This window comes from Macaca thibetana, chromosome 5 (assembly GCF_024542745.1).
Source record: "Macaca thibetana thibetana isolate TM-01 chromosome 5, ASM2454274v1, whole genome shotgun sequence".
In the NCBI taxonomy this organism is placed as follows: Eukaryota; Metazoa; Chordata; class Mammalia; order Primates; family Cercopithecidae; genus Macaca; species Macaca thibetana.
This window is the reverse complement of record NC_065582.1, coordinates 108,893,539-108,910,083: the sequence shown is the minus strand read 5'-3', so window position 1 is coordinate 108,910,083 and position 16,545 is coordinate 108,893,539. Positions and strand designations below refer to the sequence as shown.

Below are 16,545 nucleotides of genomic sequence, written 5' to 3'. Positions count from 1 at the left end.
CTCCAGGTAACGGGTAAGTCCATATCCTTCCGTATGGACATGGGGGCTACCTACTCTGTTTTGCCTTCCTTCAGTGGCCGCAGCCACCCCTCCACTGTCACAGTCATGGGAATTAACGGCACTTGGTTTCCTTCAAGACAAAACTCCCAAATGCAATGTGAGGCTCTTGTTTAAGTCCTAATTTGAACAAATCAACTGTAAAATACATTTTTGAGACAATTAGGAAAATATGTATTTAGTGGGCATTAAAGAATAATTGTGGCAGGGCATGTCATGCCTGTAATCTTAGCGCTTTGGGAGGCTGAGGTGGGAGGATTGTTTGAGATCAGGAGTTCAAGACCAACCTGGGCAACCTAGGAAGACTCCATCTCTATAGAAAAAGAAAGAAAGAATAATTGTAAATTTTGTTTGGTGTAATTATGACATGATAATTATGTGGCTTTTTAAAAATCCTTAGCAATTAGAGATGCATACTGAGGTATTTATGGGTAAAATGACATGGTATCTGGCAGTTTCTTTAAAACAAATTTGTCCTATAGGATGCCCAAAATTTAGGGTTGGGGGGTGCCTAGATTAAACAAGATTCAAAAACAGTGTTAATAATTGAAACTACGTAATGGGTACACAGGGGTTTATTATAATATTCTCTATTTTGTGTATGTTAAGAAATTTCCATAATAAAAAAAATTTTATGTTTTCTATCTCAAATAACTTAGAAATAAAAATAATGTGCCCTCAAAAGTGTGTTAAATCACTCAAAACATGACTCTAGTGATGTCAAATATGCATGTGAAAAAATTAATAAAAGTGTTTTCCATGAAATATGACATTAGGGATAAATATTTCTAAATTATACCACTTATGTTAATATGTTACTTTTATTTTTAATTTAAATTTTTGTAATACAATTATAAACATTTATCTATTTTAGCTCTATTTTTTAAAGTTTACATATTCAAATTGGCAAAAGCATTTAAATGTCCTTATATTCAAGAATATACAGTAATTGCACTTTGGCAATATCTTGTTACATCAGATTAAGCAGTTGTATTAAAATATAGACTCTCAACATTTGTTCATAGTGATTGGCCAGTCTAGCCACTTCATTTCACTAGAAAGGAAACAGACACACAGCTATGACATAACCAAAAGTAAATCCCAAGTTTCCTAACTCCTAGTCCACTGTTCTTCACAACAGAATCAAGTTTCCTCTCTACTGAATGTATGCTGCAACATACATTTGAAACATACGTTGAAATGCAATATACACTGAAATCCCCAGGGTGCAACTGGAGCCATGACTCCTGGGTACAGCAGTGTTCAAACATTGACATTTCTTTAGGGGCAGTGGGGAGGAGTTGACACATCCAATCCATCCTCATTGGCTGATTTTCCTGTAGTACAATTCCAGTATCACTCTGTCCCCAAAATGTTTCCCAGCCCGCTCTTCCACAGAAAATAGCAGACGTGCTTCTTTTCTCCCATTTAAGGGGCCTGACCTATCTCATCACTAGTTCACAGTCTTTGGATGAACCGATATGGCTTTTGTCTGTCTTTCTTTCTTTTCTTTGTTTCTCTTTCCCTTTCCCTCCCTCCCTCCCTCCTTCCCTCCCTCCCTCCCTCCCTTCCTCCCTCCCTCCCTTCCTTCCTTCCTTCCTTCCCTCCTTCCCTCCTTCCCTCCTTTCTTCTTTCTCTTTCTCTTTCTCTTTCTTTTTCTCTCTCTTTCTCGCTCTTTCTTTCTCTCTCGCTCTCTCTCTCTCTCTTTTTCATTCACCACTGATCAGGAGGTATTATATGGTTTTTTTAGTTGTGTTTTTTTTTTTTTTTTTTTTTTTTTTTTTGAGACAGAGTCTTGCTGTCGCCCAGGCTGGAGTGTAGTGGTGCGATCTCAGCTCACTGCAACCTCTGCCCACCGGGTTCAAGCGATTCTGCTGCCTCAGCAGCTGGGATTACAGGCACACGCCACCACGCTCCGCTAATTTTTGTATTTTTAGCAGAGAAGGGGTTTTGGCTTGGGTTGCCCTGGCTGGTCTTGAGCTCCCCACCTCAGGTGACCCAACTGCCTCAGCCTCCCAAAGTGCTGGGATTACAGGCGTGAGCCACCATGCCTGGCCCATGATATGGCTTTGAATGCCGGTCCTCCATTATATGCATGGAGACAAAATACCAAGTCTCACATTCCTCATCTGTAAAATGCGGACGCAAATAGTACTTACTTCAAAGGGTTGTCTTAAGGATAAAATGAGATTACATTAAACATTTAAAACACTCAATGAACATAAGCTACTATTAATATGAGCTCAGTAACTCTTGAGTGAATCTAGAAAGTGTTCAGGAATGGCCAAATGAATGACTTTTTTTTTTTTTTTTTTTTTTTTTGAGACGGAGTCTTGCTCTGTCCCCCAGGCTGGAGTGCAGTGGCGCGATCTCGGCTCACTGCAAGCTCCGCCTCCCGGGTTCACGCCATTCTCCTGCCTCAGCCTCCCAAGTAGCTGGGACTACAGGCACTCACCACGATGCCCGACTAATTTTTTTGTATTTTTAGTAGAGACGGAGTTTCACCGTGTTCACCAGGATGATCTCGATCTCCTGACCTCGTGATCCGCCCGCCTCGGCCTCCCAAAGTGCTGGGATTACAGGCGTGAGCCACCGCGTCCGGCCATGAATGACTTTTATGCTGAGTTTACTCATTCATTTTAAGCTTTGGAATAGAGAAGGATAAAGAAACTTAAATCCCTGTCCAAGGTCACGCAGCTTACCTTTCAGGTGGAAGGACAGACAACAAGCAAGTAACTAACTTAGATAGTGGTAAGCGCTGAGAAGGAAATAAATCAGTGTGATGTGTCTGGTAAGGCAGAAGGAGGGGGTGCCTACTTTAGGGAGATAAGTCAGGGCCTTCCTGAAGTAGCATGGTCACAAGACTCTCTCTAAAATGTATTCAGACTCTGCTTTAGAAAACACTACTTTAAGGCAGGCACGGTGGCTCACACCTGTAACATCAGCACTTTGGGAGGCTGAGGCAGGCAGATCACTAGAGGTCAGGAGTTTGAGACCAGCCTGGCCAACATGGTGAAACCCCGTCTCTACTAAAAATATAAAAATTTGCCAGGTGTGGTGGTACAGGCCTGTAATCCCAGCTACTCGGGAGGCTGAGGCAGGAGAATCGCTTGAACCTGGGAGGCAGAGGTTGCAGTGAGCTGAGATTGCGCCATTGCACTCCAGCTTGGGCAGCAAGATCAAAACTCCGTCTCAAAAAAATAAATAAGTAAAAAATAAAAAGAGGTTATTGTTGCCACTTAACTCAGAAAAATGAAGTGCTTGTCCTGTAGGATACTCCAGTACATTTTACTGTGTATGCTATGGATGTGTTATTGTTGTGGATGTGTTCAGCCTCCCCACCACATAAATAGTTCTTCAAGGAAGGAATCCATGTCTTATTCATCTACAGCTCAGTACCTACACCATGAACATAGCATGTGCTCAATAAAGTTCAGCAATAACAGTGATGATTAGATGATACTATTGTTAGGTGACAAAATAATACAACTGATTCTATAAATTTTAAAAATTTGGCACACAACCAAAATGCCATGTCTTACTCATCTTTGCACTCCATAGGACACAGAAGAGTGACTTAGTAGTCACTCAATAAATGTTGGATGAAAAAAAATCTTATTGAGTGAGTAGAGGCACAGGGATGTGCTAATTGTCACCCAATATTTACACTACTTTTTGTAAATATTATATAAAATACTTAGTGTTTGTTAAGCTTTACTATAGGAATTAACGTGAAGACTTATTGGAATTGACAAGGAAAATCTAGAAGACAAATTGAGAAGGTAGAAGGCTTTAAAGTAGTCTTTTCTTATGTTTTGTTTTTTTGAGATGGAGTCTCGCTCTGTTGCTCAGGCTGGAGTGCAGTGGCATGATCTTGGCTCACTGCAACCTCCACCTCCCGGGTTCAAGCGATTCTCCTGCCTCAGCCTCCAGAGTAGCTGGGATTACAGGCCTGCGCCACCATGCATGGCTCATTTTTGTATTTTTAGTAGAGCTGAGGTTTCACTATGTTGGCCAGGCTGGTCTTGAACTGCGACCTCAGGTGATCTGCCTGCCTGGAGATCAAGATCATCCTGGCTAACATGGTGAAACTCCGTCTCTACCAAAAATACAAAAAATTAGCCAGTTGCGGCGGCATGCGCCTGTAGTCCCAGCTGCTGGGGAGGCTGAGGCAGGAGAATGGCATGAACCCAGGAGGCGCAGTTTGCAGTGAGCCGAGATTGCGCCACTGCACTCCAGCCTGGGCGACAGAGCAAGACTCCATCTCAAAAAAAAAAAAAAAATCCAGGTAAGAAGTGACCACAACTAGACAACTGGAGTGAGTGTGTTAGCAGCAGAAATGAATAAATTCAGGAAATATTCTTGAGATAAAACACAGAACTTTCACTGGGTGCATTGTACTTGAAGGTGAGGCAAGAAAAATCGAAGAAGAGTAGATTTTCTTTAGCTTGAGCAACTTCACAATATTTTCTCAGATGGGGGAAACTGAAGGAAGAACAAGGCTGGAAGGGAAATCAAGACTTCCGTTTGAAAGTATAGTCAATTTGAGAAGCATATATCAAGCAATATATCAATATTCAAATGGAGATGTCCAGGAGGCAGTTGAATATATAAGTGTCAGACTCAGAGAAGAGAGAATATAAAAATTTAGAAGGCAGCAGCATAGAAATGCTAAACTCTTGTGTGTGGTTATGACCACCTAGGGGTAAAAGTGTAAATATTTTTTAAAGGGGTCAGGATAGAGCCTGTTAGAATTCGAGAATTCAGAGGGGGTTCAGCAAAGGAGCCTGAGAAGGAGCAACCAGTCAGGTGGATGCTAAACTAGGAGACTATGGTGTCACAGAGGCCACAAGAAGGGAGTAGCCAGTTGTGTTAGATGCTGCCAAGAGGTTTAATGAGATAATAATACTAACACATTGGCCGGGCGTGGTGGCTCATGCCTGTAATCCTAACACTTTGTGAGGCTGAGGTGAGCGGATCACCTAAGGTCAGGAGTTCAAGACCAGCCTGGCCAACATGGTGAAACCTGTCTTTACTAAAAATACAAAAATCAGCCAGGCATGGTGGCGCACACCTGTAATCCCAGCTACACTGGAGGCTGAGACAGGAGAATCACTTGAACCCAGGAGGCGGACGTTGCAGTGAGCCAAGATTGCACCACTGCACTCCAGCCTGCACAACACAGCAAGACTCCATCTCAAAATAGTAACAATAATAATAATAACACTGCAACACTACTACTACTACTACTAGCTAACATCTACTGAGCACTTAAAATGTACCACATCTGTTCTAAGACCTTCATGGGTATTAACTCTTTGACTTTCTTTGACAATGCTAAGGATAGAGAAGAAACCACTGGATTTGGTAACACAGAGGTCAAATGAAGAGATCTTTCATTCAACAACAATTAATTCCTGACTTGTTCCAGGCAAGCTTGAGGCACTGAGGATGAAAGACAAAGGTCCTGCCTCCATAAGAGCTTAATGTAAACAAGTAAACAAATAGATATACAGTGAGATAAGTGTCTCAAAGAAAAGGAGCAGGCCAAATAATGCTCTTTTTGGTACTCCATGAAAAGGAGATGACAAGTATTTGAAAGAAGAGTGCCCTGGCAGAGGAAAAAGCAAGTGAAATGATCCTGAGCTCAGAGCAAGGATGCCCATGTGCCTGCAGAGCAAAAACTGACAGGGGAGTAGTAGAACATGATGTCATGGACATATCAGGTCAAGTTCAAGGTGAGGTTAGTGACAGGCTCAGATCAAGTGGGGCCTTAGAGGCCTGCTAAAGACTTTAGAGCAGGGGTTTCCAACCCCCGGGCTGTGGACTGGTTTGGTCTGTGGCCTGTTAGGAGCCAGGCTGCATAGCAGGAGGTGAGTGGCAGGCGAGCAGGCGTTACAGCCTGAACTCCGCCTCCTGTCAGATCAGTGGTGGCATTACATTCTCATAGAAACACAAACCCTATGGTGAACTGCGCATGCGAATGTAAGGGATCTAGCTTGCGTGGTCCTTATGAGAATCTAACGCCTGATAGATTGATCTGAAGTGGAACAGTTACCCCGACCCAGTGAAAAAATTGCCTTCTACAAAACCCATCCCTGGTGCCAAAAAAGTTGGGGATCCCTGCCTCAGAGGACATACTACCTGAGGTGAGAACCCATTCTGGAGAGCAAGAGAACTGCATATAATTCATGTTCTAAGGGACTTCTGTGACCACTGTAGATACAATGAACCGGGGATGGGGCAAGACAAGAACCCAGCTGGAGGCTACTGCAGTGGACCTGTAGCAGGACTAGCCGCAGACAAAACCCCTCAGACACCAAGTTAAAGAAGGAACAGCTTTCGGCCAGGAGCATTGGCAAGACTCATGTCTCAAAAGCCAAGCTCTCCGAGTGAGCAATTCCTGCCCCTCTTAAGGGCTTACAACTCTAACGGGGTCCACGTGAGAGGGTTGTCATCGGTTGAGCAAGCAGGGGGTACGTGACTGGGGACTGCAAGCACCAGTAATTAGAATGGAACAGAACAGGACAGGGATTTTCATAGTGCTTTTTCATACAATGTCTGTAATCTATAGATAACATAACCGATTAGGTCAGGGGTCGATATTTAACTGCCAGGCCCAGGGTGTGGCGCCGGGCTGTCTGTCTGTGGATTTCATTTCTGCCTTTTAGTTTTTACTTCTTTCTGTGGAGGCAGAAATTGGGCATAAGACACTATGAGGGGTGGTCTCCTCCCTTAGACCAGGCAAAAGATGATAGTGGCTTACAAAGATGATGACATTTTAAATGTTAAGAAACAGCCATAGTCAGGATATAGCTCAAAGTTACAATTTGCTAATGGTTTACAGTCTGAGTGTAAGAGAAAAACAGGCATCAAGAATGATGCCAAGGTTTTTGGGTACCTGGATAAATGAACGGTGGTGCCATTTGCTGAAATGGGAAACAAGGGAAGAGCACGTATGGGTGTTGCAGGAAGACTTCAGTGGTGAGCACATTATGGTGTTTTTGGTTGTTGTTTGTTGTTGTTTTTGAGATGGAGTTTCACTCGTTGCCCAGGCTAGACTGCAATGGTGCAATCTCGACTCACTGCAACCTCTACCTCCCGGGTTCAAGCAATTCTCCTGCCTTAGCCTCCCAAGTAGCTGGGATTACAGGCATGTGCCACCATGCCTGGCTATTGTTTTTGTATTTTTAGTAGAGATGGGGTTTCACCATGTTGGTAAGGCTGGTCTCGAACTCCTGACCTCAGGTGATCCACCCGCCTCAGCCTCCCAAAGTGCTGGGATTACAGGCATGAGCTACCATGCCTGGCCCACATTATGTTTTACATGCCAAACTGATATTCAAGCAGGGATGATAAATCAACGACTGGTTATAAAACTCGAGTTTAGGGGAAAAACTGAGGCTAGAGATAATTTGGGAAGTTACCAGAATATAGTTAAGGCCATGGAACTGATGACCTCACCCAAGGAATAAGGAAAGTTCTAGAAGAATGAATCTGAGAGGACTAAGCCATTGGTCACTTCAACCTAAAGGCTGGGAAGAGGAGGATTCAGCAAAGGAAACTGACTAAAGAACAATCAATGAGGTAGGACCACAGAGGTAGAGGCATCCCAGAAGTCAAGTAAAGAAGACTTCTAAGAAAATAGGAGGTTAATGTGTCAGATGAGTAAAATGAAGATGAAGAATTAGCCATTGAATTTGACAAGGCAGAGATCATTGTGACCTCAGCAAAAGCCACCACAGCTAAGTGGAGGGGATGAAAATGTAAGTGGGTCTCAAGAGAAGGGGAAAAAGGGGGAAAGAGGACATGTAGATAACGACTTGCAGGTAATTCCATTGCAAAATTTTTCCTCTAAAGCAGAGCAAGGATATCATGATACCTGGATGGGCACATGGGGTTCAGGGAAGGTTTGGGGTTTTTTTTAAAGACAAGAGTTATTGTGCATTTTGCTGTTGTCATTGTTGTTGTTTGGTTAGTTGGTTTTTGTTTTTGTTCTTGAGACAGGGTCTTGTTCTGTTGTCCAGGCTGGAGTGCAGCGGCATGATCATATCTCACTGTATCCTCGAACTGCTGAGACTGAGGTGATCTGTGATACTCCTGCCTCAGTCTCCCAGTAACTGGGACTACAGTTATGTGTCACAATGCATGGTTAATAATTTTTTTTTTTTTTTGTAGAAACGAGGTTTCACTATGTTGCTCAGGCTGATTTTGAATTCCAGCCTCAAGTGATCCTTCCACCTCAGCCTCTCAAAGTGCTGGGATTACAGGTGTGAACCACCGTACCCAGTGCTTGCACATGTTTGTATGCTGATGGGAATGATCCAGTAGAGGAGGAATACAATGATGCAGGAGAGAGAGGCTAATTTTAGGAACAAAGAGCTTAAAGAAGTTAGATGAGATTGAAAGATGGGATTGAAATCCAACATATAGATTGATGGAATGGCCTTTAATAGGAGCAAGGACAGTTCATCCATTATTAACAGGAAAAAAAGTAGAGTACATACATATAGATGCTGGCATTTTGGTAGATTTCATGGTGGAAAGATATGAAGATCTTTCAGAATTTCTTCTATTCTCAGTGAAGAAAAAAAGTGAAATCATCAGCTAAGAGCGAGGAGGAAAGGATGCAGAAGGTTGAGGAATGAGAGCACTCACCATAATTTCTGAGACAGTTGGAAAATAAATTGACTGGGGAAATACAGTATGACTGGCAAGCAGCACTGAGAGCCCACTTGAAGTTCAAGACCACGGATTTAAAGGTCAGTTAGCATAGTTGGCATAGTTGTTTGCCTTTCTCTTGCCATTATCTGTTATTCCAAGTGCAAGCAAGAGTTGGATTTAACAAGGCAAGAATGACAGAGGGAGAGAGAATCAAGGGAGTGATTCCATTGTTGGTCCATGGAATATAAGGTGAGGAGAGACGGCAGGACATAAGATAGTGATATATAATGAAAAGTTAGTAGGATCAATGTATTAGAAGTCCCTTAAGCTGAAAATCTGATAGAGGGTTCATGGAGGAGTGAACTGGAAAGCTAAGACATGGTTAGAGATCAGAGTGCTTGAAATAGTCTGGAAATGGTACAGCAGTTAACAATGGCTTTGATAGTGGGTGCCTACAATGGGGTGAAGGACAAGATCTTTCCAGGTGAGGAGGTCAAAGAACTGAGAAGCCAAATGGATCATCCAAGTGGATATGAAATCTCCATGCATGATGATAGTAGTGGTGGCAGAGAGAAAAGCAGTAAACCAGAGCAGTTTTGGGAGAGTAGAGAAAAGAAGCCTAACCAAATGTGTTGCGAATGAGAGGTGAAGAAATTGAGTCAGTGAGTATAGACAACTCTTTTGACAAGTTCTGCAATGAAGAACAACAGAGAAATGGTGGTGATGCTGGTGGAAGGGGAGAGTTTGAAAAATGACATGGGGTCAAGAGTTATTTCAAGATGGAAGATTCTAGAGTATGAGTATGCTCATGGAACTGATTAATTAGGGAGAAACTGATGCTGTAGGAGAGAGAGGATAACTGCAGGAAGAAAGTTCTTCAGGAAATGAGAGTGCTATCTAAAGCATAAGTGAAGGGTTTTGCTTTTCATTTAAAAAAAAAAAAGGCACAATTCTTCCCTGAAATATGAGAAAAGGCAGAATTCATGGGTACAGATGCAGGTAAAGCAATAGATCCATTGTAAGAAAATAAGGGATTTCGTGATTGATCACTTCTATTTTCTCAATAAAGAATGAGGCAAAGTCTTCAGCTGGGTGGGGGGTCAAAGGTGTGAACTTTAGAGGAGAGTAAGGCAGTTAGTCATCTTCAGAGACTGGGAAAACTAACTTACTAAGGGAATAAAGTGAGCTTGCCAGGCAGTGCCAAGTGACCAATTGAGATGAAATTGAAATAAACCAGACAGTATGACTGCGCAATTTTGCACAGCAAGAGTCAACTGCTGAGGTGTAGGAAGATCGATGGCTGGGTTCAATCAGGGTTGGGGTTTTGTCAGAAGTATGGTGGATAACCAGAGAGCCAATGGAATGTTGGAAGAGGTAAGGGAGTAATTGCAATGGCAGATCATGGAATCCAGGCCGGGTAAGGAGGAGTCAGTGAGAACATGAGATAAAAATTGGTTTCCCAAAAGATTGGCGGTCCAATGAGGACAAATAATTGCTTTGGATTGGGTCATTAGTGAGGGGTCATAAATGAGTTGGTGGGGTCAGACGAAGGATGTTTATACCCAAGTCCCATCTGCTCTGTTACCTTGTGAAGGTGGTGGGGACTGAGCATATCGTGAGCACTTTGTAGGTGCACACTCTGAATACTTGCTCAATGAATGCTTTGTTTCCACATGTGACCATATGCCAAACACTGACGAAAATTTAGTGAAGGAGAAAGACGAATGGTGAAATACAAGATCTTAAGTGCTCTAACAAGGGTAACATTCAAAGTGCAACCCAGAGGAATGCAATGACTAACTGTAGAGGCGAATGAAAAAGGGCTTCAAAAGGAGGTAACAATAGCTCATTAGGTGGCAGTGGAAGAGAAGAGATTCAGTTTCTCTCATTATCAGGTGTCAATTTCCCATCTGAGTCCCTTGAAACGCAAGGGCTGATGACTGCGAAGCAACAGGCAAATGACACGAGTTCCTTTCAATATGGCAAGCTCTTGCATGCAAACCTCCAACTTAGGACCCCCGGTTCTAGATGGGGCGTGGTTGCTCAGCGCGTGGGGAATAAGGGGAAGGGAGGAGCAGAAGAGGGGATGAGGGAAGGGGAACACCTACCTCCCAGGAAAGACAGCTGAGGCCGTGGCGGGGCTCTGGTGATCAGAGATGGGGAGATCATTACTGCGGCACTGGGAAGTAATTCGGTTTCCTTGGCCTCGCGGGGCTTGCGGGGCTTGCGGGGCTCACGGGCTTGGCGGAGCTGTCGGGGCTCACTGGCCTTGCGAAGTTTGGGGGCTGCATGGTGCTCATGGAGTTCGTAGGGTGCATAGGAGTCCCGGGGCTCATGGGGCGCATAGGGCGCGTGGGGCTCATAGGACTCGTGGGGCTCATCACATTCCTCGGACTCGTCTTGCTCCCTGACCTCCTCTGGCTCCTCGGGATTCTCGTGTTTCTCGGGATCCTCCGACTCTCCAAGCTCGCTGTGAGTGTCGAGAATCCTGAGCACAATGGGCTTCTGGAAGACTTCGGAGCAAGTGGATATTTCTGTTGAGACCTGCCCATCGGTCACTTCGGACGGCTCAGACGAACCTAGAAACTCTTGGTTCTCCATTCGCGCCAGAAGCTTCTGTCGCGCGCGGCACTCACCCTCCCGGCTGGTTGCCTAGGCGCAGTTTGCTCTCTGCGCGATACTACAGGGCCGCTCGCTCCCAGCCCCGCCCAGAGCCCCGCCCCGAGCCCCGCCCCGGTCTCGCCCCCGAGCCCCGCCCCGGTCTCGCCCCCGAGCCCCGCCCTAGTCCCGCACAGCCCAGCCCCGGCCGGACTCAGCCCATCTCACGTCGCCTTCCTGCGCATTGTATGGTTGCCAAGGGGACGCACAGCTCTCCAGGACCTTCTGGACGCATCCCGGGGCGCGGAAAAGCCAGAGACACGTCGGTGGAGATAGGAGACGAGATACTGACCCTGTTGCCGGTGTCCGGCGCGAGGATTCTCGCCTGCTGCCGTTCGGGGAGGCCCTGGGGTAGAACATGTCAGTTTCTAATCTAGTTAGGGCGCCCCTCAGACCCCAGAGCCAGTCTGTATAGAGCTTGTGCCCAGAGGTTCCTGGACACAATCTCTATACAGACTTTTGTCCCCTAATCATACTGGGAGAGGATGCCGAGACTGACAATATTCTAAGGCCCTCAGTTGCTAACACTGATTTCCATCAATTTCTAGTTAAAGACACGACAATCAGAATGGAGTGGGTGCGGGGTGCGGGGGGTGCGGGGGAGGTGGATCCACCAGTGCAACATTTGACATAAGCTTACATTCAAGAAGAGTCTCAAACTTGAATGCTTTAGTTTATCTCCACATGAAGTTCTTCACACAGTCACAAAGAAACACTGACTGGATTAAAAGAAAAATATATTCATCTACAACTTGTGTCTCATTACAAGGCTCACTATCTACTGAAGTATGCTATAAGCTACTTTTTATAAAGGGCTGTAATTATCTTGTGAAGAATACAACTGTGTGCCGTGTTTTGTGGGTGCGTCCATTAATTTGGTAACTGTGGTATCTTTTAAATATACCACAATTCTTGTAATCCTGTTTTTGGCATCCTCTTTTTTTTTTTTTTTTTAATCACTTATAATACCAAGAGACTTTAAAAACGTAGGTGGCCTGGCTCTCTCTCAATCCTTGAGGAGTGCTTTCAGCTAATTTTCATGGTGGTGACAGTTTGGTAGAGGGGAACAGAAGTGGTGGAGTTTTACTGATGTGTTTATTTCCAAGGGAAGGGACTGGAGGTGTTAAGGAATAAGTTGTCCGTCAAAATATATAGTAAACCCAAGTACCCCTTTTGCTCGTTACTGGGTATTCCTTGTATGTACTTAATCTCATAGATGCTAAGAAAAGTTAGAAGAGAAATATTTTGCATTGTGAATGTTATCTGGAATGGAACTAGGAGATTCATTCTAGCATATGCATATATGAATCAGGGAATCTCCTTCAACCTTGCTTTGATATAGATGTGTGTAATATTGTATGGAAATTCAAGAAATATCCCCCAAAACTTGCAAGGAGAAATAAAGCTACTCTCAGAGAGTTTTAACTCAACCTGTAAACCAATCAGGTAGGAGTTATGTAAATCCACCTTAAAGAGGCAGGATGGCCCTTAAAATCAGTAAAAGTAGTCCCTGGCTACATGAAATGTCTTCAAAAGTCCAAAGAACACATCAATTGAAAGAGGGGGATTCAGCCCACTGTGAATGTACAGAAGGAGCATCATAGAGGGTGTGCCTTTTCAAAAACTGCAGAAAGAAGGGGATCTAAGCCAACAGACTGCAATTGTTACAGCCTATCTTTTAGGTCCACTTGCTATGAATGTTGTACCACTATACATCAAAATATTCATGCTCAGCTTTCTCTCGTTCTTTTTTATTTGGGACAGGGTCTGGCTCTGTTGTCCAGGCTGGAGTGCAATGGAGCGATCTTGACTCACTGCAACTTCTGCCTCTTGAGCTCACACCATTCTCCCACCTCAGCCTCTTGAGTAGCTGGGACTGCAGGCAGAGGCCACCACACTGGCTAATTTTTTGTATTTTTTGTAGAGACAGGGTTTTGCTATGTTGCCCAGGATGGTCTCAAACTCCTGAGCTCAAGCGATCCACCCACCTTGGCCTCCCAGAGTGCTGGGATTACAGGCATGAGCCACTGCACCCAGCACAGGCAGCTTTCTGACATGACTCGCTTCTCAAGGAGTCTGCTTATTGGGAAAGATTAGTAATGATCACACAGAATGAATTCTTTTCCAAGTCTGTTCATTTCATGTTGCTATAATAGAATACCTGAGACTGGGTCATTTATAAAGAACTTATTTCTCTTAGTTCTGGAGACTGGAGCATCCAAGTGCATGGCTCTGGCATCTGGTGAGGCTTTCTTGATGCATCATAACATGGTGGAAGGGCAAATGAACATGAAAGACACAGAGGCACCAGGGGCTGGACTCACTTTATAACAACCCACTCCCACCATGTCATGGCAGGCCACCCAGGCCTATCATCATCTCTCTGGATTCTACAATGATCTCTGAACTGGTGGAACTTCTGACTTTTACTTTTGATCACCTCCAATCGTGACACTCCAAACCATTTTTTAAAATCCTCAAGCTTTGCATTATAAGGTGTTCCATACTCTGGTCCTTTTTTCTCTCTCTAGTCTACTTTGAGCCACTCCACTACATTCCGGCCTCCCTGCTCTTCTCTAAAGTGTCAAGCTCTTCCCCATTTCAGTCTCTTCTCACACCTGTTCCCACTGCCTGGAGCCCATTTCTTCCCACTCTTTACATACTGGCTTTTTTCTAGCCTCTAGGGCTCAGTTTAAATTACCCATTCAAAGAGGTCTTTCTAGCCCATATTAATTTTAAAAATGTTCCCACCATTATTTTCTATTTCAGTTCCTTGCTTCAACATAATTTATAATTATTTCATCTGCTTTTTTATTTTTGTGTACTTCCCCAGTTAGAATGTAACCTCCTTAAAGACAGTGGCATTCTCTGTCCTGGTCACTGGTATATTCCCTGTGCCAAGCACAGTGAACGACTGTGAATAGCTGTCATCATTTTGTTTTCCTGCCTAGAATCCCTTCCCTCTTCTTCGGAAGGCAGAACCCCTCCTTTCTGCAAGGAACTCATTCAATATAGTTTAAGGGGCTGATCCTTCCTTCTAACCCAGGTCTGACCAATCCAGCCACAGTAATTGATTCAGGGATGAATATGCAACCCCAGAAGAGCCAATTGGTATCCCTCCATGAGATTTAATGGAAGTCTGCTGAGAAAGGGAGGGTCCATCTTACTCTGAGATCATGAGCTATAAGAATGGCTTGTGTTGACAGCAGTCATCTTGCTACTCTAAGGAGGGAATCTGAGAATCAAACCAAGCAGAAGTTGGCAGGGCCAGGATACGGAGAGACAGTTTTATCTTTGAACTTCTGAACTCCTGAATCCACCCATGCCCAGATTTTCCAGGATGAGGAGGAAAAAAAAATTCTTTTTTGTGGGGGCATGCACAAATTCGAGTTGAATTTTATTTAAAAATTTTTTTGTAGAGACAGCGTCTTTCTATGTTGCCCAGGTTGCTCTCTAACTCCTGGCCTCCAGCAGTCCTCCTGCTTCTGCCTTCCAAAGTGCTGGGATTACGGGCCTGAGCCACTGTGCCCAGCCATTTTTTTTTTTTTTTAACAAGGTCTCACTCCATCATCCAAGCTGAAGTGCAGTGGTGCAATCACTGCTCACTGCAGCCTTGACTTCCCCAGGCTCAAGTGATCCTCCCATCTTAGCCTCCCAAGTAGCTGGGACTACAGGCATGTGCCATCACATCTGGCTAGTTTTTTGTTTGTTTCTGGTGTGTATTTTTTGAAGAGATGGGGTTTTACCAAGTTGCCCAGGCTGGTCTCAAACTCCTGGGCTCAAGTGATCTGGCTACTTTGGTCTCCCAGAGTGCTGGGATTACAGGCGTGATTCACTGCACCCAGCCTGAATTTCCTTTTAACTGAATTTATTTTTAACTGAAAGAGTTCTGGCACATGGTGCTCCCAAAATGTTTACTGAATGAAAAGGCAGATCCACTCTTGATGTGCTAAGTAAACCTACTTTCTAACATGACTCAGCTTCTCAAGCCTGGACGGCTGGCAACAGACGCCAGATTGTGGTAAATTCTCCAAGGTTGTATGCCACCCTATTAGGCCCATTGTGCAGGCTACCAGCCAGGCAGCCTCTCTGACAATACACCAATCTGTCTTGTTGTCTAGTGCCATTTCTGTTAGAAAGCCCCATGACACAAACCCTCATCGTTAGCCTGAGAGCATCTCAAGTACAGAGTCCCTGCCTGAGAGCATCTCAAGTGCAGAATCCCTGCTTTGTTCACCCTGGTGTCAAGCAATGACTGCCATGTTGGCACTCCATAACTGTCCACTGAAAGAAAAACTCCAGCCACAATACTTGTTGCCAAAATGCAGAATCTAAAATCAGAATCTGAGAATAAAAAGACCAAAGAGGGAAGAACAGAGATATTGTTCCCCATCCTGAAAGCTTTTGGCCTTTTCTTTGAAATAAGCATCCAGAAACTTGTCTACGTCCCTGATCACCTTAGAAAACCTAGGGAAGGGACAAACACATAGAATCAGAGTTTAGGGCTAGAAGTGGTCTGCATCTCACTTGATCTTTTTACAAGGACAAGACCAAGACAGTCAAGGAATTTGTCCAGGGGTCCATTCACGGTAATCCTTGGGGCAGAGGTTAAAATCCAACATTTCTGACAATTCCGAATCATTGTGTGATCCACCCTCCGTAGGCCAGACAAGAAGAAGGTTTAACATTAGACACCTGAGTGGCTGCTGTAATAAGACACCATTAAACATGACAGCACAGCGGTGATGTGAGAAAGGTAATGATGTTAAAGGCTCACTCTCCGATGTCTCATCTCTCAGAAGGCAATCATCATTTTGCACATACATGCATAAATTAAATTGTGTTCTATTTTAACCTAAAACTAGAGACAGTTATGTGCTAATATTGAGAGGGGTTGTCTTCACCAAATTTGGATTTTTTTTTTTTTTTTGAGACAGGGTCTCACTATGTTTCCCAGGCTGGTCTCAAACTCCTAAGTTCAAATGATCCTCCTGCCTCAGACTCCCAAAGTATTGGAATTACAGGTGTGAGCCACCACGCCTGACCCCATATTTGTATTATTTCACCATAGATTCCAAATTTTATTTTATTTATTTGTCTTGAGACGGAGTCTCTCTCTGTTGCCCAGGCTGGAGTGCAGTGGTGTGGTCTTGGCTCACTGCAACC

The 16,545-nt window shown here is 44.2% G+C and overlaps 1 protein-coding gene across 1 annotated transcript in view; it reads right to left on the bottom strand.

Moving 5' to 3' along the window:
• The window catches only part of THEGL (theg spermatid protein like), a 72,154-nt gene extending 60,735 nt beyond the window's left edge, over nucleotides 1-11,419 (bottom strand). The window contains exon 1 of the mRNA XM_050790208.1: nucleotides 10,830-11,419. Within this exon, the coding sequence (XP_050646165.1) occupies nucleotides 10,830-11,322 (493 nt within the window). The 5' untranslated portion in view covers nucleotides 11,323-11,419. The remainder of the gene's footprint in view (nucleotides 1-10,829) is intronic.
• Nucleotides 11,420-16,545: the final 5,126 nt, after the last annotated feature.